At 45.2% G+C, this 26,173-nt stretch overlaps 4 protein-coding genes across 17 annotated transcripts in view; 2 read left to right on the top strand and 2 right to left on the bottom strand.

Annotated features, from left to right (window-relative positions):
• The window catches only part of CCDC88A (coiled-coil domain containing 88A), a 65,280-nt gene extending 57,422 nt beyond the window's left edge, over window positions 1-7,858 (top strand). For 8 of the 13 annotated variants that reach the window (XM_069008839.1, XM_069008844.1, XM_069008841.1 and 5 more), the window contains one exon: window positions 305-7,858. In XM_069008839.1, the coding sequence (XP_068864940.1) occupies window positions 305-1,318 (1,014 nt within the window). In that variant the 3' untranslated portion in view covers window positions 1,319-7,858. The remainder of the gene's footprint in view (window positions 1-304) is intronic. The other 5 variants (XM_069008849.1, XM_069008851.1, XM_069008848.1 and 2 more) reach the window with 2 other exon arrangements.
• A 1,547-nt stretch (window positions 7,859-9,405) lies between these two features.
• On the bottom strand, window positions 9,406-10,650 carry LOC138107541 (prolyl-tRNA synthetase associated domain-containing protein 1-like). The gene is made up of 2 exons (XM_069008854.1): window positions 10,549-10,650; window positions 9,406-9,956 (listed from the first exon to the last, which is right to left on the bottom strand). The coding sequence occupies exons 1-2, from the start codon at window positions 10,627-10,629 to the stop codon at window positions 9,519-9,521; spliced, it is 519 nt and encodes a 172-aa protein (XP_068864955.1). The 5' UTR covers window positions 10,630-10,650; the 3' UTR covers window positions 9,406-9,518.
• A 2,026-nt stretch (window positions 10,651-12,676) lies between these two features.
• On the top strand, window positions 12,677-23,101 carry MTIF2 (mitochondrial translational initiation factor 2). 2 transcript variants are annotated; one of them, XM_069008834.1, is made up of 15 exons: window positions 12,677-12,861; window positions 13,140-13,263; window positions 14,109-14,340; window positions 14,822-14,927; window positions 15,866-16,037; window positions 16,213-16,373; window positions 16,779-16,955; window positions 17,354-17,493; window positions 17,882-18,006; window positions 18,744-18,948; window positions 19,546-19,798; window positions 20,483-20,623; window positions 21,394-21,558; window positions 21,772-21,912; window positions 22,267-23,101. In XM_069008834.1, exons 3-15 carry the CDS (start codon window positions 14,116-14,118, stop codon window positions 22,434-22,436), a joined length of 2,181 nt encoding a protein of 726 aa, XP_068864935.1. In that variant the 5' UTR covers window positions 12,677-12,861; window positions 13,140-13,263; window positions 14,109-14,115; the 3' UTR covers window positions 22,437-23,101. The 2 variants fall into 2 exon arrangements, with proteins under 2 accessions (XP_068864935.1, XP_068864937.1); XM_069008836.1 differs by lacking the exon at window positions 13,140-13,263.
• RPS27A (ribosomal protein S27a) lies at window positions 23,080-24,778 on the bottom strand. Its single transcript, XM_069008837.1, has 5 exons — window positions 24,609-24,778; window positions 24,301-24,355; window positions 24,021-24,106; window positions 23,589-23,720; window positions 23,080-23,277 (listed from the first exon to the last, which is right to left on the bottom strand). Exons 1-5 carry the CDS (start codon window positions 24,654-24,656, stop codon window positions 23,128-23,130), a joined length of 471 nt encoding a protein of 156 aa, XP_068864938.1. The 5' UTR covers window positions 24,657-24,778; the 3' UTR covers window positions 23,080-23,127.
• Between the last annotated feature and the right edge of the window lie 1,395 nt (window positions 24,779-26,173).

Below are 26,173 nucleotides of genomic sequence, written 5' to 3'. Positions count from 1 at the left end.
AGAGCATTTCCTTAATGTCTTTAGCTTAATTCTTCCCCAGTTGCCTCTGGTACCATTTTGAAAACTACTGCAGTCTTTCTTCACTGAGTCTGAATATTATTCACCTAAACTCTTTTTTTTGTAAGCTGTACAGAAAACTCCTAAGTATGTATCATAAGTGTTTAATATTGCTTAGAGAGCTGAGAAATAAAAAAGAAAACGCCAGCAAATCTTTGTAGAATTGTTCTTCATTTATGTCTACAAAAATTGCTTAAGAAAAGGCAAAAATTACAGTTTACAAACTTACATTTTTCTGGTTTTACAGATGAAATCTGCAAGTGAAGAGAACCTTTTAGATGAAGTGATGAGAAGCTTGTCCGAGTCTGCGGAGCTGGCAGGGAGGGAGAAGCTCCGAAAGCAGCCAGCAGCTGGCTGTGGGATCGTGAGATCCCTGAGTGTCAGAAACACAGTTGATTTCTCAGATGGACGATCCCTTAAACCAGAACAGCTGGTAAGGCCCAGCCTCCGGAAGACTGAAGATCTCTACTTCAGTAGCTCTCCAATCAAATTCACCCCCGGCGCCCAGGGGAAGGCCAGGTCCGTGAAAGAAAAGATCCAAGCAACTGTGACCCAGCGACAATCCAGGGACTGCAATCCCTACGCCACCTTACCTCGTGCCAGCAGCGTCATTTCCACGGCAGAAGGGACCACCCGAAGGACAAGCATCCATGATTTTTTGTCTAAGGACAGTAGGCCACCCGTGTCCGTGGATGCAGCCCCGGCCCCGGCTGACGGGAGTGCTCCGCCCACCTCCAGTGAGTACTCGGCACTCCGGGTGTCCTCTCCTTGTGTTCACTGTGTGCCTGGCAGGGGGGAGCGTGGCCCGCAGGGCGAGGCAGCTCCCTCACTCACAGCACGTAATTTAGGAGGTAACTCCGAGTTTCCCAAGCCGGCCAGGATGGAAAGGCCAGGTTGTCGTGAGAGGACTTTGCCGAGCGCGAGTGTGTTCTGGGATAAAGCCAGCGGATCTGGGAATGGCAGCGCAGGGTCCTTCACTGCACCCCAGCCCTTTTTATCCCTCAACACCGAGTTAGTCAGCAATATCAGTGGATTGCCCCCAAGATCCACCTCCAAAGCAGCCGATCAGGCAAACGTGTCGGCATCTAGGTCAGTGCCGAGGAGCCAAGAACAGCCTTGTGCTGCTCAGAAGGCTCAGGGTGACCCGCGGGCAGCTCTGACCGGGGACCCTGTCCCTGCCCCCGGCCCTGGCGAGGCCCAGTCCCCACTGCTGGTCTCGGAAGATAACCAGACCCTGTGGTATGAGTATGGCTGTGTATGAAAGAAAGTCGTGTTATTAAACCTGGATAAGCCTAACATGCCATAGAAGTGTTCTCCATGTCCACTGGATGACAGAGAAAACTTCCCTACAATGAAGGAATCATTCCTGGTTGATCCGCGGGTGGTCGTTCCCTGCGGATGGCGACTGTGGACTGTGGCATGTTTGAATGTGGAATTGTAACCCCACCAAAGCCTGCATGAAACATTAATTGCACTGTGTATATTTTGCATGCCTTTATAATGCCAGCTATATTTTTATTTGTCACGCATTGCAAATATTTTGGTGTTTTCCTGTTGGTTACTGCTGCATGTTAAAGCAAGCGCATGCCCGGAACGGCGCAGGGAACAGCATTCCTGGGACAAGGACAGCACTGGCACTGGTGCTCGAGCTCTCAGAGCTATCAGCAATGCAATTGAGTATCTACTTGCAGGGAAAAAACCCTTTTTTCCCCCTCCTCTCACATATGAGGCACTAATGGAAAGAAGCGTTTGGGACATCTCAGTGTCTTCTTACCCTTTCCATTTATGCCATGTTGTGGCATAAATGCACAAGGAACAAGTGCCCAATAATCCCAATAATTCAGTGCCTCTGGTTTGCACAGTAAATATTAATTACTGTCCATACAGAGCAATAAACACACAGACCATTCATAATCCTAAACAGAAATGATCATTCTTACAAAGAGGTGATAAATAGTCACATGATACACAGCACTTGTCATGAAAAAATTACCTTTTCCACCTTTTCCCTTTGGTCTGCTTTGTCATTCCACATCGTGGGTACAACTGCAGTGAAGTGTTTGGTTTTATCAGGGGTCAAAAAACAGGCTCCTTGTGATGTACAGCAATAAAAACCTGTCTTGAGTATGGTGGAAATTAATTTTTTCTTCTCAACAGAAGTAACACTGATATAATAGAAAACAAATGGTGTAGCAAAATAACAGGAAAAAAAGTTAAATTAACACAGTTAAGTAAAAGAAAAAGAACAAAGTTGCTTGCAAGGTTATGGGAGGATATGAATACTTCAGCAAATAACTCCTTAAATTCCAGACGAGCTGCTAAAGACAGATGTTGAATCGTAATTACTTGATGTGCCACTGTTTCTGCAAGTGCTTGAAACTTCGAAATGGTAAATTTAAACAGTTTAAAATTGTATCAGATTCAAGCTATAATTACATAAGGCTTTAGGCATGAGCATTTCTTTGCAAGAAGGCATTGGTTATGCCAGTTGTGGGAGCTAAAATACGTTATAAAAATTTTGAACGACAGTATAGCTAGAGGGAAAATATTTAAAATTGAAAATAAATATTGAAAACAACAAATGTCACATTCTGATTTTTACAATTGAATTTATTCTGCCAGCAGTTTTGTGGCAGTCACAGAACTATTGTGTGGGCTGAACTTTTAATTCCTTAGTGCTTAGTTAGGGAGGGGCAGTGAATCCATAGTTCCCCAAGAAAGAGCAGCAGATATCCCGTGTGGGAATCTGGAAGGGCTCTGTTTTATAAGGGATAAGAAGCCCTGCATTTCAGGAACAAGGGGGAGGATATTGAATGTCTGTGGAGAGTAAAATGACTGTTTCAGGATGTGACACAGGCCTTCCCCAGGTCTGCACCACTCGTTGGTATTGGGCTGATAAATCTCTCACCTCTCCCTCCCAGTGCTGGGCACAGCAAGCAGTTGGTTATTGCTGTGTTCCCTCTGGAACTGCCTCAGCAGCAGAAGAATGAGAAATCTCATACACAGAATCTTAATTTCACACACATTGACTCTGACAGAGTGAGATCACTGTTCTAGTCTTGGGTCATGCCATTTGACTTCACTCCCGTCCGTCTGTAGCTGTGTTGGGATTAGGTGGGAGGTGAAGAGTGCTGGTATCCCAAGCAAAGTGCTTCAAGTTATTTAAGGAATTACAATCCTAGCTCTGAGTAGTACAAAGTAGCACAGGGTGAGTTAGTACAAACTCGCCCTGTGCTGCCAGGGTCTGGCTTTTCTTACCTTTCTGCAGAGGCGCTGGTCAGAGCACAGTGTGTAGCTGCTTTAGATCGACTCTGGTTGCAGAAGTCGGAGCAGCTCTCAGGTGTGCTGTTACCTGCTCGACTTGCTTAGGTCCTTAGACAGTCACACCTACAAAAACTGCCAGTGTTGTCCCCAGCTTCCCTCTTAAACCCCAAGGGCTTTGGAATAACCAAGCATGAGTGTCCTGGAGCACTAGTGTCTCCAGTCTGCTGGAGTTGGAGGCCAACCTTGTCCAGCTCAAGCCACTCTGCGTTGGTTTGTAAATTTGGATTGAATTGCATTTCAGTTCTGAGGATAATAACTTGTTTTGCTCCACTGAGTTGGGCAGCAGCAAAAGCATTCTGCAAGAGAGTGTTTAATGGCTCTGAATAATGGCTTATCAACATTTGTTTGTTACATGTGAAAGAAAGAAAATGTTGTCATGGTAGAAGGATCTTTTTTTTCCTCCGCCCTTTGGTCCTTAACAAGAAGTTCATGGATGTCTGTCTGTGTTCAAACAGTGGAAGGTTCCATGGAATTCTTTTCATTCCCAATCCCTGCTGCTCCTCAGCCATGTGCATGGCAGGCTCTGAAACACATGGAGCCCTTGCTCATTCCTTGGTCCCTGCTGCCTTGGGCAGTGCTAAGTTAGGACTCTGCATGGTACTGGTAAACACTAAACACGTGGCTGCTGCCCAGGAAGGTTTTGTTGTTCAGGCTCAGCTGTTTGCTCACAGTTGAGGTTTGCCTGGCTCAGGGTTTGCTTGATGCTTTGCTTTCAGTGACTGGTGAGTTCAGATGCTGCATTTTGCATGTTCAAGCTGTTGCATGCAAAGACAGTTTTGTGGTTTGTGGAACTGAATGTGAACATTTGTCGGTGTGCAGCAGCTCAAAATACAAAGAAGGAAGTTCTCTGCTAGGGTCAGTCAGCTGTGATTGCACCTCATTATTACTTTTTCTTTCCATACATGCAGAAAGGTAGGGTTGGCGACATATATCTGACTGTGGCTTTAGGAATAACACCTGGCTGTTCTAAATGCTGAGATGAATGTCAGTGAGTATAGCTAAGCAGGCACTTGCAGTGAGTTTCTTCTGTCCCTCTCCTCTGTCCTTTCCTCTTAAAAACAACCAGAAAGTGTTTGTACATCCTTTTGCTTCTCCTAATGAGTAGAATGTGTTTTAATGCATGAGGGGTTTTTTTCATGTCCTGATAAACACAATGAATAACCTGAAATGCTTTTCTCTGCAGATGTGGAAGCTATCCCAGAAAGCAGAAATTCAAAAAGCAGGTCTAGGGAGCAACAAAGCTCCTAATTCTATTACCCACTACCTGAGCTGTGGGCCAAGTGGTGAGTTTCCTGCCCAACCTGTAAATGAGATGAATTTCATTTACAACAAACTAACAGCATTCCATCTCAGCCCCAGAGCACACTGCATTAACCAGATGTAAATCCTGCTTGCTTACCTGGCTTCTCTCTCGCTCACTCACTAGGCTGGGGCCGGTGGCTCTCCAGAGCTTCTTCCAGAGGCAGGGAACCTTGTCCCGCTTAGCCCTTTGCCTGTAAAAATGACACTGACTTATTTTTTCAATCTCCTGAAGAAGAAAGTTCAGAGAAATCCCATTAAGAAATAATACTGAAATCAGTTTTTAGACAGGGACAGGTAAATCTGAAAAGAATTGTTGAACAAAAATCAAAGAGTATTCAGTACCCCACAGAATCTGCCTTTTTATAAAGCTTGTTTTTGGTGTTCTGTCCTCCTCTTGACTTCCTGAGCCCCTTTGGTGCATGCTGTTAGTGCTGTTAGTGACTGAACTCTGTGTGTTGTGCCTCTACACCTGAAGCTTTTTCTTACATTCTTTTCTCTTTCTGCCTTTCGACTGAACACAGAGAGAAAAGTGTCCTTCAGTATCTCAGTGTGAAGCCTTTATATCTGAAGTAACAAGACAGCGACTGTAGGAATCATTAATAAAAATTAAGGGAATTTTGTACATTCTTCGTGACTAGAGCAGGCAAGAAATAAAAACCTACCTACCTACCTTCCTTCCTTCCTTGAATCAAGGAGCTCTACTGGAGTCTACTGCCGAAAATGTGTAGATGGTCATAGGAATTATTGCACATTGCACTGTTAAGATCTACTGAATAAAGGACAGTTCTCATCTCCCTAAGGACCAAGGATTTTAAGGTCTCAAGAATTACTCCAGGGAAAAAAAAAACAAACAAACAAAACAAAACTTCTTTCATCTTCTGTTTTTGAAATTAGCCACTGATTTGCTTAAGCTTCTGCTAATACTTAGCCAAAAACCCCCATACCTAGCAGTTTCTATTTGCGTCTGTAAATCTGAAGGAAATGCTGTAGAATTTTGTTGAAAAGGACTGTATATACAGATACAAAAACCTCACAGCTACTGGCACTTCACTGCCTTATTTGGTTAGCATAATCTGCATGAAATTGCTCTTAAGAAAGTTTATGCTGATTTTTGTTGCATACTGCAAGAGAAAAATTTGTTTACATCCATGGAAAAGCTTGGTAACTAACAGAAGTGGGAGTCATGGGATAATGGTATTATAGAGACATTGTTTGTCCTTTGTGTTTTTCACATTCCCGAGTTACTCTGCATATGTATGTTCAGATGTTTCTGACAGGAAATTGTCGGGTATGGTTTTTCTGTAACTTTTATTTTAATATAAGGCTGTTTTCCACAAATGCCATTTGCAGGATAAGACTGTCTTACGATGTTTGTGTATTGACTAATTTTTTTTTTTTTTTTACTGTTTGTCTTTTGACATGAGCTGATTGTGGCTTAGGAGGTTTCTTGATGGCAAAAAAGAAATGTAAATAATATCATATGCATTTTACAATCAGTTCCCTTTAAGGTTATCTTTTACTAGATACATTTTGTTCATTATTGATTTATATTAAAGTCAACAAATGGTATTGGTACAGTTGGTGGTTGCATATATTTGTCTGGAAAGATTTGCAGCGAGCTCAGAGGAAGTGGACAGGAACTGAGACCCAAAATGAGTTGTTCTATTTTATTAAAGCCAGTAAGCACATTCCTATTCCTCATGTAAAGGGTTGAGTTCCCTGTGTCACCTCCAAGCATCCAGCAGGCAGGTGCATAATGTCACCTGCAGCTTCCTCAGTGAAGGTGAGCCCCACTGCTGAAGGCAGTTCAACAGATTTAAAAGCATGAAATCTTGTCAAAAAGGGCAAAAAAGAGGTATGCTCAATAAGCTTTAGAAGGGAAAATTTTCTGTTTGTTTTCTTTAAAATGAGTTTCTTCTGAAAAATTTTTGTGATAAAATGGGCTAAAAGATGTATACTAAGGGCATAGCGACTATGACAGACAATTCAAAGGCCATAAAGATTAGGAAAATCTCTTTTAACTCTAAATGATGGCGTGTTCAAGCTCATTTCAGGGCCTGTGCCTGGGTTCTCCTCACTCTTTGCTGACAGAGGACTGATGCAGCTCAAACCCCCCAACCAGAACCATTTGTCCCCTTACTGTTACAGGAAAATGCATGGCTTGAACCAAGAGATTGAAACTGCAGTGCCAAATGCTGCCTGTGCTGCCAGGATCCGAGCAGGTGGCTGTGTCTGGGGACACTCTCACTGTCACTGTCAGGACTCTGGCACACACCCCCATGTGAGGCACGTGTGACTGCCCTCACCACACCTCCATGTGTCATTTCCACCACACAGGGATCCCCTCCCGTTCCTCTGGCCAGCTCAGCTCTTCTCAACTTGTCCACGTTGCTTTGCAGGGAAGTTCCATGGCATTTGAGCAGTCAGGTGGCTCTCCATGCTCTGCTGATTCCCCTCTTCTTCCTTTCTTAATCTTCCCAGTTTGTGTCCCTAAAGTAAAATAAAAAAGCAAATTTAACTTGGGAGCAGCTTCACAGTTCCTGATACTCCCAATCCCAGGGAAGCACATGGCAGCTGTGGGACTGTGTGCACAGGAGCACACACACCCCCTTTGTACCCCAGGAATCCCAAACCCATCACTGCCAGTTCCAGGTTACAAAGGAGGTTCTCATGCCATACAATGTGTACGTTTTATTTACTTTTCTGGTGTCTCTGAGGATTTAGTAACATTCCCAACACGTACGATTATGATTATTGTTGTTGTTATTATTATTATTATTATGATTTCTAAACTTTGTCCAGGACATGATGCAGCCTAACAAAGGAGCTCATGTGTGATTTTTAGGGGTAGCTGATGATGTATATGTAAATAATGCTTTGATATTAATAAAACTGCCTTAAAGGAATGTACCTAGGTGTGAAACAGAACTTAAAAAGCTCTTATTTAAAACTGTAATTTCCTTTACATATTGATTTTTTTAATGTTTGCCATTGTATACATTTATTAATGATGTTATTAAAATGCCAAACCAAATAATTTTTATTCTTATTTTGTGTGTGTATATTTATACACACTTTTTCTGGAAACTGATGTTACTGGAAGGGTATTGGTGTCGTGGTGATGTGTGCAGTGAGTATTTCTTCTGGAAGGAAACTGATAAAACTGTAGCAGAATTTTTCTGGACCACGTGTAGTTTGTTCTGTGTGATTTGTGCAGAGCTGGGTAGCTTTTAACTGTACACTGTTTTGATACTATTATTTAAAAAAAAAAAAAAAGACACTTATTTCGTAAGTAAATACAAAAAGAAGTTATTCTAGATTTGCCAAATGTAGTATTTGAAGCCTGGTAGTTATTTTTGCTGAGACAAGTCCAGGATGCCTTCTGAGGATGAAGGTAGTCACACTTCAGGCAGTGCAGATTCCAGGATTCTGCACATCCTTCAAACAATTTGTCACATTCAAAACATTCCTGATTTAAAAACCTTAGCAAGTCAAATTGAATATTCTTTTTTTTTATCTTTTTTTAAGTGATAAGGGATTTTGGGGTACCACAAAGAAAAAAACCTGAAGCGGGAGGGAGAGTGAATGGCAGAGAGAGAGCAAGATAAACTTTAAAGATGTATCTTAACACTTAATACTTAAGATGTATCTTAACAAGATAAACTTTAAAGATGTATCTTAACACTGAGCTAATTTAGTGGTGCATTTGTCAGTCCAGAGCTCATTCATCAACCCAGTATTCCTAAATACCAGGTGTTCCCTTCAGCCTGTACAATCACATCTATCTGGCCATCTCTCCAGTGACTCTTGCTGCAGCTTCAGCTGTTTTGGTCACTTCTTTCCCACTGGACGTGACTCCCGGGATAGATGGGGTTGGTTTGTGTCTGTCAGAGGTGGAGAACCTAAACTGCTGGGTGGTGAAGTGTTCTGTCACTCAGAGCTCTGAGAACAGGTGCCAAATCCTTCAAAAATGATGGAAACTGTGCTAAGGCTGGGGGCGAAGGAACTTGCCCTAGATGATGGTTTTTTGTACTCAGTTAATAGTAATTGTTCATTTACCCAACATCACAAATCCTTTTACATGTTTTTAATTCCTGCTCCGGTAGTTTTGGTTGCAGTTCATCCCAGCCTGCACTGATGCTCCTGCCCTGGAGGCATCACTTGTACGTGATTTTTTCCTTAGAGTGCATCCAAAAGCCTTCACCCCCTTCAGCTTCACATTCCCTCACTCGCTGCTCCCCTGGCTTTGGGTTTTGGGGGTTGCTCATTGCCATGGGATGTTTACTGGACTTGATGGAGTTTCTGCTGCTTCTGTCTTCAGCACACCTTGGTTGAAAAATGACAATCAAATGCATTTTCTGTAGTGTAGGTGCGTTGTTTTTTTAGGTAAAAAGAATAAAAGCAATGTGTAGTAGGGCATAAATGGGTGCAGGGACACAGTGGGGGCAGCTCTGTCCTGGGGGTATTGACAGATGTCCTACAGCTTTGAATTTGTTCTTTCCTGGTGATGTCAAGTTTAAGCCTTCAAGGCCAATCCCACACCCAGAACTTCCAGTTGTATCCATTTATTGATAAATACTATAACAGTATTTAAATAATGCTTTTTCTACCTACTAGCTACTTAGTGGTAGATTGCAAAATGTCTTATTAAGAACATTGTTAAACTTCTAAGAACTCAAAGGCACTATTTTTTCTCACCAGATTATACGATATAAACTTACATAATTGAAACAAAAAGGAGTAAGCCATTTTTTTTCCAGTTTTATTTGTACCGAGATGTTCCACCAGTTTTGCTCTACAAAATCTGTGAGCAGTAGTAGAAAAGTGAACTTCCTCTACTTAATGTCTTCATCGAAGTGTACGATGATGGGATCGTGGCCTGTTGATCTCACAAACTTCAGGAAGTCGTCGGGGCTTAAGCCCATGGTTGCAGAATTTGTCATTGGATGAAAATACACCTTTTCGTGGCCCCCTTCGAGGAAGGCAGCGTCCAGCACCAGCCTCACGTCTCCCTGGTCACAGAAGAGGGCGAGCGGCGTGGCACAGCCCTGGCCCACTTTGAGCTTTTCCAGCATGGCATTTTCATCAGCAAATCTTAGGTTTCCACTTCCAACGCCCAGTTTTTTACCGAGTTCGTTTAAACTGACCTGCCTGTTGTGCAGGACAGTCACCAGCCAGAACGATTTCTTCTTTTTGTCTTTAAGAAACAGGTTTTTACTGTGACCTCCTTTCATATGTTGGACATGGGGCATCATTTCTTCAACAGTGAACACCTGGAAAACAGCACCAGTGCTGTGTCAGACTCTATATCCCATTAGACTCCCAGTCGTGTACTGGCAGGCATCTTTTGTTCAATATTTAGAAAATACTGAATGTTCTACTCGGCCTAAAAGCTGTACCCTTTTATGAAGGAACTTTAACAGAACACGAATAAATTGTGACGAACTGCTCCGGCACACTTTCAGAATCGTTTGTAGCGTGCGTACAGCAATGCCTCACTTTAAAGGCAGCGCTGGGAGCGCTCCCGTTTGCCACTCCACACACTGGAATGACGTGGCTTGGAACCGGGAGCGAGTAAAAGTTTGGAAAGCATCTTGGTTGCCGCCGACTTCAGGGAAAAGAAGTGGGTGGGCCCCTCCTCAGACTACCGGAGGAAAGGGGGTGGATCGGGAGGCAGAGACAGAGTCAAAGCCACCAAAAAACACCCCCAAACATTCTGCCAGGCCCCGCGAGAACTTCCACGTTGATACTTCTGCTAAAACCCCACGCGCAGGGCCTGATCCCGCCCTGATCCCGCTGTGCCCCCCGCTGGCAGCAGGGGTTTATTCCCGGATTTCCAGGAGGCTGGGAGTGGCGGTGCCGTACCTGGGGGTGCTCGGCGGTGACGGTGGCGATGCCCAGGTCCCGCAGCCGCCGCTCCAGCGCCCCGCGCAGCTCCGCCGCCATCGCGTCCCGTGCGCTCCGCCCTCGCCGCCGGGCCGGGCCCGCCCCCGGGCAGCATTCTGCCGCAAGGAACGGGTCAATTGGCTCGATTTGCCCTCGTTTTAGCTAAGGAACAGCTCCCCACGGTTCTGACGTGGAGATAATATGTCACCATCCCACCTGAGCCTCCCCTCCAGCGCAGTTCAATACATCTCATGGGCCTTAAAGCAATTTCCTTCTTAAGTAGTGGCATTAACACATTGCTTCAACACGCATCCAGTGTGAACTGTATTTGGTTCAGATGTTGTTTCAAACAGGTGTTTGTCTCAGATTAAATTAACCTATGACATTTTTTGTATGTGTCCTCACAATAATTTCAGGTTCTGGCTTGCTCCTTACGTACAGTTTTGCTGAAAACGCTGCTAGATAAGAAAGTTAAGAAAAAATTCAAAGCTTTAAAGAAAATCAAAATTCATGATACAACCTAAAAACAAAAACTGCATCATTTGCATTTTTTTAAAGACAACTAATAATGATCAGGAATTGCAACTAAGGGGCAAAGCCAAGCATTAATGGCCACACAGTTGGAAAGTATTTCTACCACCCGAACCATTGCCCTGACCTATGACACCAAGAATTATTTGTTTTCAGTTTGCCCTTCAGAAAAACGGGCAATCTCTAATAAAGTTTTAAATTAAAACAGTATGACTCTGTGGTTAAGAGACATGTGGATAAAATATGATCCCACGCTAATTCCCAGAGCCTTACAGCAGTGCACAGGAAGATTTCCAGGCAGCATCCAATGGAAGATCATCTCAGAAAGCAGATTTGCAGTAAACTCTGATGACTGTTTCTCACGCTAAATTTATCTTTCCAATAAAACCTTTTTCAGGTCAAGCCCAGGCACTCCCAGGATGTGTTGCCCTGGCAGTGTCCCTGTGCCAGCCCTTCCTTCCCATTGTGCCTCCCTGTGCAGGAACAGGAGTGCTTTTAATGTGCTTTGCACAACTTCTGGTATTTAAGGGGGTTTTTTTACCGTGATCTATTTTTGAGATGATTTTTCCCATTTTACCCGTGGAGAAACACTCAAGGGCCCAGTGCATTTCAAGGTGTCAGTACCCGGCCTTTGAAATTCAGAACACTTTTTTTTTCAACACTCAGCATCATAAATGAGCAAATACTTGTAGGAGAGATACTGAGGGCAACAAAACACGTAGTTATGGCTCTTGTAAGCGTGTGGAAAACCACGTGTGTAAACTACCACAGGTCCCACATTATGGGCAAAGAGCATGAAATACACAGCTCAAATATATGTAAAGGAAATTGTGGTCATTACTCGTCACACTCAATTTGCAGTGGCCGGACAGGGATCGCCGCAGCAGCAGCACTGTCCCAGGCAGACCCTTGGGATTATCTCTGGGTTTTACAACCAGCATTAACCAGGTAACACTAAGGATTTTTCATTTATAGACCTTCCTCTTAGATTTTTGTTTTCCCTAGTCCATTAAGTGGCGCTATTTTAGAGACGCCAAATTAGAGAGGACTTAAAAATCAGCCACGTTAAAGCTTTAGGTTGGAGGTGGGCGGGAGGGCTTTGCAAAGAAAAAGCTGCTGTCTCCTGGCAGGCAGGAGTAAAACGAATTTAAGTGTGTACATAGATAGATAAATAGATACTTTTAAAAATTAGTTTCAAAACCCTACAATGGGGATAAACTCAGAAAAATCTGTCCCGTGACGGGCTCCGTGGCCCCGCTCCGCGGAGCGGGTTTCCCACCTCCTCTGAGGAGAGTTCCCGCCTCCCGTGAGAGGCTCCATGTCCCGCCTCCCCTGAGGAGAGTTCCCACCTCCCCTGAGGAGAGTTCCCGCCTCCCGTGAGAGGCTCCATGTCCCGCCTCCCCTGAGGAGAGTTCCCACCTCCCCTGAGGAGAGTTCCCGCCTCCCGTGAGAGGCTCCATGTCCCGCCTCCCCTGAGGGGAGTTCCCGCCTCCCCTGAGGCGAGGCCCCGCCCCCGCCCGGGCCGCCCGAGGGTCGCAGCTGCGCCTGCGCGGTGCCCTCGCGCCCCCTCGCGGCGCGTGCGCAGAGAGCGGGCGTGAGGCGCGGAGGGGACGCGGAGTCTTTTCCCTTCCCTTCTTCCTTCCTTTCCTTCATTCCTTTCCTCCCTCATTCCCTCCGTCATTCCTCGGGCTGTCAAGGCCGGGACCCGGGGGCTCGGAGAAGGGCGCTGCCCTCGCGGGGAGGGCGGGCTGCGGCTGACAGGTATTTTTTAGCCAGAACGATGGGCAGGAGAGCAGCGGGAGCGGGAGCCACTCGCCCGCCCCGGGAGCCGGGAAGGGTTTTCCGCAGTCCGAGCCTGGCGTGGTTTTCGCCGCTGTGAGCTGGCCCGGTGTTTCTTGACCTTGTGTTGTTTGTGTGGCAGCTCCGCGGCTCCCTCGGTTTCACCGCGTCAGCCCCTTTAAGGTTCTCTTTAGGGTTAGAAAAACCACCAAAATAGCTGGGTTTGGTTGGTTAGTTTGTCATGTGCTCGCTTTCTGCAGGTGTCCGGGTGCAAGGGAGGTTTTAAAGGGCCCGCAGGCATTCTGAGAGGAACCCAGAGCATTCCCTGCCTTTGGAGCTGCTGGGAAGGTGACACAAGGACACCTGTGAGAGGGGACATGGAAGGTACAGAGAGTCCATCTCTGAGCAGGACAGAATCACTGCAGGGTTTGGGTTGGAAGGGACCTTAAAGCCCATCCAGCGCCACCCCCTGCCATGGGCAGCAACACCTTCCACTATCCCAGGTTGCTCCAAGCCCCGTCCAACCTGGCCTTGGACAGTGCCAGAGGGATGGGGCAGCCACAGCTGCTCTGGGCACCCTGTGCCAGTGCAGAATAGGCAGCTCTGAGCAAAAGGAGAAGCTCAGAGAGGAGACTGTGTTCCAGGACAGTTGGCAAAATGACTCAAACCGAAGTTAAGATGGCTAAAAGAAGATGTGGGATGACCTGACAGAACCTTAATTGCTGAGCCAGGGCTCAGCCTCACAGGATGTCTCTGGCCACATGACAGCACTGGTGTCACTGCCATGCTGTGGTCTTTCCATGGTGCTTTTGTCTTGAAATACTCAGGTAAAGGGCATTTTGTAGGTGTGTTTTGCTGCTTAGAGAGGTAGGTGCTACTTGGGTATTTCTATCAGTATAGCATGAGGAGTGCAAGTGTGGGGTTGGTTTAGGAAATGTCAAAGAACCTCAAAGGGGGAATTAGTAGTTTATATCAAAGATCAGTGGAGAAAGATGAAAGATCTGTAAGCTCTTAGGAGATCTGTGTGTCTGCAGTAGGGTAGTGGAGAAAGGTGAAGCGCGGAAGGAAATGGAAAAACTGGACCAGCTCCTGAATAGTTTAATTTTGTTAGTGTTAAAAAGCCTGTTTGGAAACATAACATTCGTGCCTTGTGTTCCTGTCCATTTTATCCTGAAAAAGAGGATCTTTGAGCCTCGAGGCTGATCTCAGTGTGTGCTTTGTGTTTTCAGTGGGGAAATGAACCGAGAGTTGCTGCTGAGGTTTGAAAATCTGGTGCAGCTCCGCGGTGCCTGCCGGCAGCTGCATGCCCTGTCCTCCAGGAAAATTTGTGGAGCACCATGGAAGCCTGTGCAGTTGTCTGCACATCCCATGGGGTCCCTCCTTCTGCAACCACAGCTCTGGCAAAAAGACAGATCAGTCAGTGCTGCCTTATCACAGTGCAGACATCTAGCCACAAAGGAGGTAATTAAGGACATCCAGTAATCCCTGGGTTTGTGTGGAAGTACAAGAGCTCAGTTGGAATATTTAATTTTTTTTTTTTAAATGTGCTTTATTCTCAAATATAGAGAAGTTGTCATAAATCTGTAAGACAAAATGTACTTAGTGTATCATTTTTTTGCCATTCCCTCTCAAGTACTGACTTAGACCAATAGCATAATGAATTTTTGCTGACACTGGAGGAAATGATTGCAAACAAAAATGGAAATGGTTTTATTGATTTTTGTCCTTGTTCTGAAAAACTAAAAATGCAAAAAGATTAAGGGTAGTGTGCTATACATTTAAAATGTTCATTATGATGTGTCAAGTTATTAATTTATTGCAATTGGTATTGTAGTAAAAAAGATGTTTTTACCTCATATGGCTCAAGAGCATTGTCTTTTTAATATTGTTTTTGTTATTTCTTAGTTTATGTATTCCTATCTATGTGTCTAATTCCATGCAGGAGACAAAAAAGAAGAAAAAGAAGATTCCCCTGACTAGAGGTGAAGTGGAGATAAGGCCGAAGATGACTGTGGAGGAACTGGCACAAGCTATGGGCAAAGACATAGGTGAGAGCCTGCTCTGGGGTCTGAAACAGCAAAATCTGCCACACCCCTTCCACCAGCAGGAAAGGCAAAGATGTCTTCCATGGCCTTAAGTGGCCCTAGTTAGTGGTTGTTGATCCATCCCTTGGGAAGGGAGGTTGTACCCAGCCCAAAGGAAGTGTTGGGAGACACAGTGCAGACTAAAGAGAAAAGAAGTCAGGCCATCCAAAGTACCAGGGCAGACATTTAAATGTGAAGAAGCCAGGTCTGTCTGACACCTCCAGCAGAGGGGCCTCAGATCCATGCAGGCTGCTCCTTATGGCTGTGGTTCCCAGGGGCTAAATTATTCTGGAAGGAAAACGTGGCACCCTGCTTTGTAAGAGCTGGACCCCTGTGAGTTAAGAACTCGTGGCTGAAGAGCTTCAGCCCAAAATCCAGAGTAGCAGTAGGAATGTGGGATTCAGGAGCAATTTGTGTTTCATTAGAACAGTCATTTGATTAACTGGGAGTGGGCAAGACTGCAAGACTTGTCTGGAATTGCTCCCTGTAGCAGTTTTTGACTACTGTAATATGTTCTGTGTTTCTACAACCAAAGAGAAGAGCATATGGTCAGATTTGTCAAATTTCCTTCCTCCTTGAATCACTCCTTTGCTGTTTGCTTTAGATGAGTTTCAGTTGTTTTCTTTTTTGGAGTTAGTGGAAAAGTAAGCTAGGAATATCTGTGTGAAAAATAAGATTGTAGCAGCTAACAGAGTAGTAATTTTCAGTAAATCTGCAAAAAGTTCTCTGCGAGTATGTAGATTAATGGCAACTTTAATATAAATCTATCTAAGGGAAAACTCCTTTGTGAATAATACTTATTAGCACAAAAAAAATTAAAAAGCCTAATTAAGTGGGTTGGGGGTTTTTTTGTCCCACGTTTTTGTGGATGTAATTGTTAAATGTGTTTATGTTTTCTACAGATCATATTTATGAAGTGCTGCTGTACACAGACATTAACCTTGATTCAATAGAGCCAGATTCCATCTTACATGAAGACCACATCAAGATGATTGTTCAAAAATCAGGAATGAAGTATAAATCAGCAAAACTGAAAGAGGAAAAGGAAAGAAAAAACACAGATGCTGTGAAGAGGCAAGTTGTGAGCTGTTCTTTTTGCCTCTTTTAGTTCTGTGTCTTTCTGCAGGTGTTCGGGGAGGAGGCAGCCTCGACTGCACAGCACCAAGTGCTGGTAGATGCCTCTTCTTAGCTGTCGTGGCTCAGTGAATTTTTTTGGGGTTTACAACCCCCATTTTTGCTGTAATTACAGACCTCCTGCAGACCCAGCAGTACTGACCCCACGGCCCCCAGTTGTCACCATCCTGGGACACGTTGACCATGGGAAAACAACCTTACTGGACAGCCTGCGGAAAACCCAGGTGGCGTCAATGGAAGCAGGAGGCATCACACAGCACATTGGGGCTTTTCTTGGTATGGTCCAAGTGCTCATGTCTAACACAGTTTCCTCTCCATCTCACACAGCAGGCTGATTGCTGCCAGTTCACTAGGGGAAAAAAAGTGCCACATAAATGGTGAGAGAGGAAACCATGACATAAAATGTCTGTTGCTGATACCTGTCATAGCTATGTTGATGGAACTTCAAAGTGAATTGTCTGCACAGTTGAAATTAGACTGTTTTGGATTATGGAGGATCCCAAGACACTTCCTCCTTCCTGAGGCTTTAACAGCACCTATGATCTCCATACCAACAATTGCCTTACTGCCTAAAACATGTCATTATTATTAAAATGCTCTGAAAGGAGTGATGCTTGATGTACAATACCTCAACTAAAGCTGAGTGAAGTGCTGATTTTGAGCCACACCATTTGTTCACAGTGCACATGCCTTCTGGGGAGAAGATAACTTTCCTTGACACTCCTGGCCACGCAGCCTTTTCAGCCATGCGGGCGAGAGGCACCAACGTCACCGACATCGTGATTCTGGTGGTGGCAGCAGAAGATGGAGTGATGCAGCAAACCATAGAGTCCATCCAGCACGCCAAAAACGCAGGAGGTACAGTGTAGGGTGCTTTGGGAACCTTGTTTTTACCTCTCAAACCTCCTTGGACTGAGATCCACAGAACTTGGGGAGTAACTGTCCTACTCCCATTCATCATCCCCTGAGATGTTTGAAAATGTACTGAATGTTGCAGTAATACATAAAGATCCTAAAATACAAATATTTCCAAGACAGGGGTTCATGGTTTGGGTTTTTTTTCCTTCCCTACATGGATAACTCCTCCAGCTTCTTCCTGGTAGCTCAGATCTCAATGGCTGCTCAGGGAAGAGGCACCAAGTGAGATGATGATCTGTTCTAAGTGGCCATAACTTGCTGTAGCCTTTTCTAGCAGCTGTGGTGCTAGCAGCAGGTTTTGGTTAGGTTGGTGCTGAGTTTGTATGTTCTCTTTTTAGTTCCTCTTATCCTCGCCATTAATAAATGTGACAAACCTGAAGCTGATCCTGAAAGAGTAAAGAAGGAATTGCTGGCTCACGATGTGGTCTGTGAAGAGTTTGGAGGTGATGTTCAGGCTGTAAATATTTCTGCACTCAAGGTAAGATTGTGGTAGGAAAAATGATGGTGTTCATGGCTGTCTGATACGTGCAGAGAGATGCATTTTTATTTGGCAGCTGGAAAATAAAATGCTTCTCTTCCTGGTATTTGATACCTTGCCATGAGCTCAGTGCTACTGGCTCCTGCCAGAATTATTTGAAACACGCTGAAATGTATTTGGAGGCTCAGACTTCCAGCAAGCAATAATATCTCATTTTTCTTCTGGTAATTCAGTCCAACAGTTTTGTCTCTGATATCCTGAAGTCTTGCCTGGGTGTTAAATGTCATCACATTTCAGTGGGGGAATTTGGCACTAAGGGTTCAACTTCTGATCTCACTTTGATTGGGCACTTCCTTTATTCTGTGTGGTTTTGTGTGGTTTCATGCAGGGGGAAAACCTGATGGTTTTGGCAGAGGCAACTGTTGCTCTGGCAGAGATGTTGGAACTGAAGGCAGATGCCACGGGGCCGGTGGAGGGGACTGTCATTGAGTCTCGGAAAGACAAAGGGAAAGGGTGAGTCAGCTGCCACCTCTGCAGCTTCAGTGAAGCACTTTGTAACAACACAGACACACTGCTCAGGGGACCTGGGCCTCAGTAAATAAACACTTTCTTTGCAGGGTTTCTAACTAAAGCCTTGAAATACTACTCTGCAACACAAGAGGTTATAAACTGATGGGGCAAAATTCATCATATCCCTGAAATGAAATCCTGTAACAGGAAATAGTTTAAAATGGTAGAATGTGTTTTTTAGGATGTTATTTAAAAAGTAGGAATGATGAAGTTAACAATCAATACATACAAAATTCTTGACAAGTTTTGTGTAACGTGACATTCTACCCTTAAGTATCTTAGTCCTCCATTTGCAGGTTCTATGTGAATGAGGTGTGTTCTGCCCTCTTTAAAACTGATCTGAATTCTAAGAAATTGTTGGGATTTGTTGTTTGGGGTTGTTGTTTTGGGGGGTTTTTTTTGGGTGGGGGTTCATTTAATGTGTAAAATCATCCTGTTCTTGGGTTCACAAATGCCAGATTTTTGATTGATCTGCAGAAATGAAGAGTACAGTACAGATTTTGGGATTTTTTAACTCACTCAAAAATTTGGTGAGTGCTCTAGTAAATCATCACAGGAATATTCTGCCTATGATGGATCACAAATCCATCCTGGTTATGTTGTGCCTACACTGACCATGAAGACAGGGAGAAACATCACTTGCATTTTGTCTGTTATTTTTCTCCTCTGCTCTTCACTAGTCCACTCACCACAGCCATCATCCAGAGAGGAACTCTGAGGAAAGGCTGTGTTCTGGTTGCAGGGAAGACCTGGGCAAAAGTGCGTTTCCTGTTCGATGAGAATGGCAAAGCTGTGCATGCAGCCTCCCCAGGCATCCCCGTGGAAATCATGGGCTGGAAGGAATCCCCTTCAGCAGGAGATGAAATCCTTGAAGTAGAGTCTGAGGTACAGAAAGAACTGTTCAATGGCAAGTTCCCACTGCAGGAAGGTGGATGGGAAGGAGCTGAGTAACAAAATAAGTGAGAGCTTTAAATCACCTGGATAATTTCATGAAAGGTCGAGCATGGGGATTAAGGGACCTGAGTTAGATGCTCTAGAAGAGGAATGAGGGCTTGCATTTTGCCTCTTTCTTTTTCCACCTTTCCCCTGCTGCAGTGTCCTCATCTCCATTGGAACAATCCAGTACTTCAGGAGATCAGTGTTTTAATTTGAGAAAGAGATAACTCTTGTCTGACAAAGAGAAAATGCATAAAATGCAGCTTGAAACAGGTGTTGCGAGAGCTGGAAAAACACCACATGAAAGAATGAACAATAAATTCTCTTCTGCAATGCGGAGATACTGCAAAAATAGGCCTTGAGTCATGTGGTAGCTTAGGGAGGAAAAGCTCGTCTCATTCTGTGCCATCTGTGCAGCAAAACGTATAGTTAAAAGTGAAAGAACATGAGTGAGCCTGTAGAGAAGATGCAAAAGGATGAGACTGGATTATTGCAGAGCATTCTGATGCAGTGCTTTAAAGGTAATGTTTCTGTCTTCCTGCCCAGCAAAGGGCACAGGAAGTTGTGGCTTGGAGGACCTATGTTGAAGAACAGGAGAAGATGAAGAAGGATCTGGAAGTTATTGAAGCAAAGCAAAAGGAACACAGGTTGGAATATGAGAAGGAGCAGCAGAAGCTGTCCCACCTGACCTGGAGACAGAGGAAGGCAGCTCTGTACAAGGCCAATAAGCATGTGATGTTCTCAAGGCCTAAGGAGAGAGCAGAGATGGATGAAAACACACTGTCATTAATAGTTAAAGGTGCTGTCCCTGTCTGTTTGCTGCTCCTTTGATTCTGTGCTTCTCAAATGCTCAGTCTGAAACAGAGCTCTAAATTAAACACAGTTTCTGTTACCAAAAGTTTAATCAGTTTAAAACTGATTGTTGAACTGCTCTCCTAAGAGCAGGGGCATCAGAAAGCATCCAGTGGGCAGAAGGATGTGCTTCCAGCAGGGCCAGAGCAACAGGAAAACTTAACATGCCCAACCCACTTATCCAGGAGCTCCTAAGTAAAATCCATACATATAAACCCCTATATAAGCATATATAGACACATATATAAAACCCTATATATAAATAATAAAAAATACAAGCTATAAGCAATTTTGCATCAGCAAAATAGAGAAGAACAATTATATATTAAAGTGGGACAGGAGGAACTTGGTTTAACCTCATTTAGTGATACTCAAGCAGTGACTGTTAGTTGAAAACCTGCAAACTTGACCTGACAGTGACAGCAGATGTAGAGCCTCTGGCCCTACTGTATTTATCCAGTTTATTTTTGGAATTAACAGACTTTTTGGATGAATTTTAACATACTACTCAAAATATAGTAAGAGTGACAGATGTCAAAAGACTTTGTTGCACAGCGTGGAGTGGGCAGTAGTTGTATTTCTGTGTCTTTGACTTACACAAAGTCAGCAGTATTTCCATTTATCCATGCAGGTGATGTGGATGGATCTGTTGAAGCTATTCTGAACATTCTGGACAGCTACGATTGTGAGGATGAATGTAAACTGGATATTGTCTACTTTGGAATGGGAGATATCAGTGAAAATGATATCAGTCTTGCTGAAGCATTTAATGGTGTGTGTTTAAAAATCATTTTACAATTTTGGAAGTCCTGACTTACTGAAATGGATAGGCCTCAGTCAAGTTTTCTTTTCTCAATAAAAATTAGCAGCATCAATAAGGTAGATTTATGTCAATCTTAAAAATGCTTCCTTGAACCTCAGGCTGGTGCAGGAAGGGAGCCTGGAAGTCTCATGGAAATGGAAGGACTCTGGAAAAGCTGTTGCCAGAAACTCAAGTTGTTAAGGTTAAACTCTTGACTCTTCACTCAGGGTGCTTTATGATGTTCAAACAGGGCAGAGCTAGAAAAGCAGGTTAGAAAATAATTTCCTTTTGCTCAGGGAGGCAACTGGATCTAGGGCTGAGTCAGTTGTTGCTGTTCATCCCCTGTAATTCTCACCTGCTGCAGAGGGTGAGGTCAGTGCACCTGCCATAGCCCACAGGTGGGCAAGAATCATTTAGAATTCACTTCTAGCTTTATTTGGGCAGCTGTCTTGGTTTTCCAGCCCAAGAGAGAGAGATCTGTGTCCTTTACATGAGCTGTGTGTGTTATTTTCTGCTTTGATACCTCCAGCTCTGTCATCAGGGACTTTCTGTGGGCTTTTTTGGGGCATTTATTTTGGTAGGAGGTTTGTAGCAGTCCGTGTGCCCTAGTGGGTGAGGCAAATGGTCCCCCCTTAAAAGAGAAGCAGGAATAAAATGTACCCTGTGCTGCAAAATTTCATGTTAACTGTTCAAAGACTCATCTCTTGTAGTCATCACTTGACAGTTGTTTCATTTATCAGGTGTAATACTTGGATTCAGTGTGAAAGCCAATGAAAGTATCAAAAAGCTGGCTGATAGAAAGGGCATAAAAATTAAACTTCACAACATCATCTACAAACTCATAGAAGACTTGAAGGATGAGCTAAACAGCAGGCTGCCCCCAACTGTGGTGGAAAGTACAATAGGTGAGTTTTCATTGACTGATCTGGTTTTGCCTCAGAATGTGGCCTCAAGTTTATTCCCCAAAGAAGTGTTCCTCTTTTATCAACTATTTTATACTACCCTGTAACTGCTTTTCTATTTTGTTAAAAAGCATGGCAAGTAAAAAAATGCAGCCTGCTTCTACCTCATGCCAGTTTGTTATTCCTATGGACTTCAGCTTTATTTTTTACTTTCAGGAGAAGCTTCTGTTCTTGACACCTTCTCTGTCACAGTAGGAAAAAACAAAATTCCAGTGGCTGGATGCAGAGTGCACAAGGGGCTGCTGGACAGAAAAATGAAGTTTAAGCTAATCCGTAACAGGGATGTTATTTGGAAAGGTGAGTGGAATTGCCACAGAATGTGGATTTGTGTTAGTATTTTTAGACATTGCTAGCCCCCTGGGAAGTTAGTACCAAGGATCCTAGAGCAATCCTGGATTCTGTCCAGGATGGAGAGGAAAGCCACCAAATGCTGGTGTACTGTTCCCAGATCTTTTTCCAACCATCCACTCTGGTAGGAAAGAGTCCAAAAGAGCTGGTGTCTGACTTCCATTAACCCCAACACCCACAATCCCTACAATTCCCTGCTTTCCTTGTGTAGTCACAAAGTGAAACATGAATTCTGCAGGAAGGGCAAACCAAACCACTCCTCTGCTGCTGGTGGCCTCTCTTTCATGCATTTTCTCTTTGTAGGATGTTTATCATCACTGAAGTATCATAAAGATGATGTTCAGGTAATAAAAACGGGAATGGATTGTGGATTGAGTTTGGACAAAAATCTGGAATTCAGTATTGGAGATGAAATTATCTGTTACGAAGAAAAAGAAGTTCGACAGACAACTTCCTGGGACCCGGGCTTTTAAAGACATTTCAACACATGAACACTAAAGGACATATATTATATTCCTGGCTGGCCTTTTAACTCTTAACATTAAATGAGCTTCCAGAGATGCACAGGAGCTGTTCTTTACATCAGAGCACTTCAGATACATTTTATATCTGAAATGTTCTGCTTTTCTATCATGTGAAGCAACCAGCTTCCCTCAGTGGAACATGGGATAAACCACCGGAGTAGCTACAAGCACTTCAGGTGTGTAAAACTATCACGGTAAAATATTTCTGATGACAATCTCTTGGATCCAAAACAGCTGAGCCATCTGTGCCCTCCCTCCCAGTGCTGCTGTGCACTATTTCAGTGTGTTCTCTGCATTCTGTCACCAGGACTCCCATACCCCATTCTCCGGCACTGACCCACTTGCAGACCTGACTCTGGACCTCTGAATTTCCAATTCTTCCAGATCAGAACTGTCTCATGTTAAAGAGACCACATCTAAGGTTAGCTCAGGTGTTGGTTTTTTCCCTTTTAAAACTGGTACCCAATATTCTTTAAATCAAGTTGCTGCTTCACTTTTATACCAAGTATTTCACCCTAGCTGGCAGGCAGCACCCAAAGGTCCACAAGTTTTTCTCACTGATCAGCAGAGAGGAAACACAGCGCCACAGAAATAAATCCTTAAACCGTACAGAAGCTCAGATTTTTATTGTCTGGTACATTTACTTGTCTTCTGGCTTATTGAAGCAGTATGTCAGACAGCACTTGCCACAGTAGTGTCTGTCGAAGTGACTGGCCATGAAGACTCCGGCCCCACACTCCTCCGAGGGGCACTCCCGGCGCAGGCGGCTGATCTTGCCGTTCTCATCCACCTGGGAAGGACAAACAGGCAATGGCTCACATACACTCTCCACCTCTTAGCAACAGAAATAATTCTGAGTCTTTTCCACTGGCATAATAGTTTTTGTAACAGTAACTACATCAAACTTTTGGAGATAAAAGTCAGAAGGGCCCAGCTGCAACAGATCATGTGCCTTTTATTTAACACATGGGATGTTTGCAAATATTCAGAATGAGTTTAAATATTAAATACAGCAGGCTCTGTGCAGACCAGTTACAGGCTCCACATCCTCCCTGGTGAGAGATGAGTTTCCATCAAGCTTCTCGAGTTAGTTCTGCCTACCTTGTAGTACTTGAGCACTGCAAGCTTAACCTTCTTTCTCTTATGCTTGTTCTTCTTGGGAGTTGTGTAAGACTTCTTCTTCCTTTTCTTAGCACCACCACGAAGTCTCAGCACCAGGTGAAGGGTTGATTCCTGTTTGTAAAGCACATGAAATAGACTCAAAATGCTTTCTCAAAGCAAGTGCAGCATTTAAGCAGGCTTCTTGCTTTTACCTAGAGAAAGTACATCTGAAGCGCCAGGCACTTAGGAAAGCTCTAAAAGGATTATTTGCTATTAAGGTGGCATCCCAAGCTCCCAGTATCAACACTGCCCCAATCCCTTGATTTGGCTAAATCTACTAGAAGTATTTCTTAGTCAGCTAAGAAAAGGTCAGTCAGCTCTGTCTGTGCCAGTTCCTGGGTACTGCACTGCTCTGTCCACCCTCCTACTCACTTTTTGAATGTTGTAGTCAGACAGTGTGCGTCCATCTTCCAGCTGCTTCCCAGCAAAGATCAGCCGCTGCTGATCCGGAGGGATGCCTAGTGGTGAGATAAATCAGGAATAAATGAGAGGAGTGAGCTACAACAGGCTGCAATTAAATCAAAAAATGCTGCAGAGAATTACAACTGTGTAAGGCACACATCAATCCACGAGAGTGCACTGACAGTAATACATACAACATATACTGATTGATATCAATATATAATAGTTAATAAGTGCTGATTGAACTTACCCTCCTTATCCTGGATCTTCGCTTTTACATTTTCTATAGTATCAGAAGGCTCAACCTATTACGAAACACAACAACAGAATCAAAACGCGCTGCACATTTCAATTAGCCCGGATAGGCCGAAAAACCACGAGGAGCTCCCGGCACACGCCCGGTGCTGCCATGGCCATTCCGGCCTCCACCGCGTGGCCCGAACCGCCCCAGGCAACGCAGGGCCGCGTTTCCCCACACATCCCGCTGCCTCCCGGCGCATCCCCGCGTTTCGGAGCACCGGCAGGCACGGGCGGCGCGGTCCGGCGGCGGCGGCTCACCTCGAGGGTGATGGTTTTCCCCGTGAGGGTCTTCACGAAGATCTGCATGGCGAGGCGGGCAGAGGCGGGCAGGGGCGGCGCGGGGCGGCTGGGCCGGAGCGCGGGCTGCCCGCGCTGCTCGCGGAATGGCGGCGGCGGCCCGAGAGAGCGCCGCGCCCGCACGCACGGGGTTTCCGTGCGCGCCGGGGGAGGGAGGAGGCGGGCGGGCGGGCGTGCGGCGCGCCGGGACTACGGCTCCCGGCATGCCCCGCCGTTGGCGGCCGCGCCCGCGCCTGCTGGGAGGTGTAGTCCCGCCACGAGAGGTGTGGGCGGGAACTGCGGCTCCCACAGTGCACCACGGCGGCCGCCGTGACGGGTGAGGCGGAGCCGCGGTGAGGGGAGGAGTAGGAGACTTCGCCATGAGGGGATGAGGCGGGGCCGCGGTGAGGGGAGGAGGAGAAGGCGCCATGAGGGGATGAGGCGGGGCCGCGGTGAGGGGAGGAGGAGACTTCGCCATGAGGGGATGAGGCGGGGCCGCGGTGAGGGGAGGAGGAGAAGGCGCCATGAGGGGATGAGGCGGGGCCGCGGTGAGGGGAGGAGGAGACTTCGCCATGAGGGGATGAGGCGGGGCTGCGGTGAGGGGAGGAGGAGGAGAAGTCGCCATGAGGGGATGAGGCGGGGCCGCGGTGAGGGGAGGAGGAGACTTCGCCATGAGGGGATGAGGCGGGGCCGCGGTGAGGGGAGGAGAAGTTGCCATGAGGGGATGAGGCGGGGCCGCGGTGAGGGGAGGAGAAGTCGCCATGAGGGGATGAGGCGGGGCTGCTGTGGAGGCCGGGTTTTTCAGCTGCCTGACTCGGTTCTGCTGTGCATTTTTCTGTCGGTTTTTCACGTATCTGAGTCTCTGTCAAGACCAGGTTGGACACGGCGTGGAGCAACCTTGTCTAGTGGGAGGTGTCCCTGCCCGTAGCAGGGGGTTGGAACTGGATGAGCTTTAAGGTTCTTTCCCACCCAGACTGTTCTGGGATTCTGTGATTTTCCCGCGGCGTGCAATCCCAGAATTCGATGTCCTGGTTCCTGGGGAGGCAGTTTAAACACGCCTCACAGCCACTTTGCCACCTGCGGAATCCTTGAGATCAATTCCAGGTTTATATTTGGGCAAAGATTTTTTTAAGCTAGAAAAGCCGTAGGTAAGTTGAGAATAAAGGAGCCCTGAGTCATGACTTGGAAATTACTTTTTAGGTGGTTTTATGGTTATGAGTCTAATATGGGAAAGGCTAAAGCAGAATAGGACCTGCTTGAATAAATCAGCTGGGACCATTTTAAGAATTTCAGCCCTTCTGTGTTTTGATCAGAAACCGAGAAAGCAGGTTGTGCTGGGTAAGGACTATCTGAGGAGTGTTACATTATATACACTAATGTATTTCACAAGATAATAAATATTTTTTCAGGTAAATGAGCACTTGACAGTATGTAAAAAGTGGTTTGCTGGTTTTTTTTTTTTCCTCTAGTTGGTATGAGCAGACCGGTTGTGGCCTCTGTGTTACAGAAATCAAGGATTGATACATTTTCAGCTGATTTTTGTGCCC

The sequence above is a fragment of the Aphelocoma coerulescens genome, chromosome 3, assembly GCF_041296385.1.
Source record: "Aphelocoma coerulescens isolate FSJ_1873_10779 chromosome 3, UR_Acoe_1.0, whole genome shotgun sequence".
In the NCBI taxonomy this organism is placed as follows: domain Eukaryota; kingdom Metazoa; phylum Chordata; class Aves; order Passeriformes; family Corvidae; genus Aphelocoma; species Aphelocoma coerulescens.
This window is presented reverse-complemented; position numbering and strand designations above follow the sequence as displayed.

What these genes read in the sequence shown, in the direction of transcription:
- LOC138107541 (XM_069008854.1), bottom strand. Translation starts at nt 10,629, where the DNA reads ATGGCGGCGGAGCTGCGCGGGGCGCTGGAGCGGCGGCTGCGGGACCTG. An exon ending in TCACCGCCGAGCACCCCCAG is followed by an intron (nt 9,957 to 10,548) that starts GTACGGCACCGC and finishes GCTGTTTTCCAG; the next exon opens with GTGTTCACTGTTGAAGAAAT.
- MTIF2 (XM_069008836.1), top strand. Translation starts at nt 14,116, where the DNA reads ATGAACCGAGAGTTGCTGCTGAGGTTTGAAAATCTGGTGCAGCTCCGC. An exon ending in GCACATTGGGGCTTTTCTTG is followed by an intron (nt 16,374 to 16,778) that starts GTATGGTCCAAG and finishes ATTTGTTCACAG; the next exon opens with TGCACATGCCTTCTGGGGAG. An exon ending in TAAATATTTCTGCACTCAAG is followed by an intron (nt 17,494 to 17,881) that starts GTAAGATTGTGG and finishes GGTTTCATGCAG; the next exon opens with GGGGAAAACCTGATGGTTTT.
- RPS27A (XM_069008837.1), bottom strand. Translation starts at nt 24,656, where the DNA reads ATGCAGATCTTCGTGAAGACCCTCACGGGGAAAACCATCACCCTCGAG. An exon ending in GAAGATCCAGGATAAGGAGG is followed by an intron (nt 24,107 to 24,300) that starts GTAAGTTCAATC and finishes TCTCACCACTAG; the next exon opens with GCATCCCTCCGGATCAGCAG. An exon ending in CAGTGCTCAAGTACTACAAG is followed by an intron (nt 23,278 to 23,588) that starts GTAGGCAGAACT and finishes TGTCCTTCCCAG; the next exon opens with GTGGATGAGAACGGCAAGAT.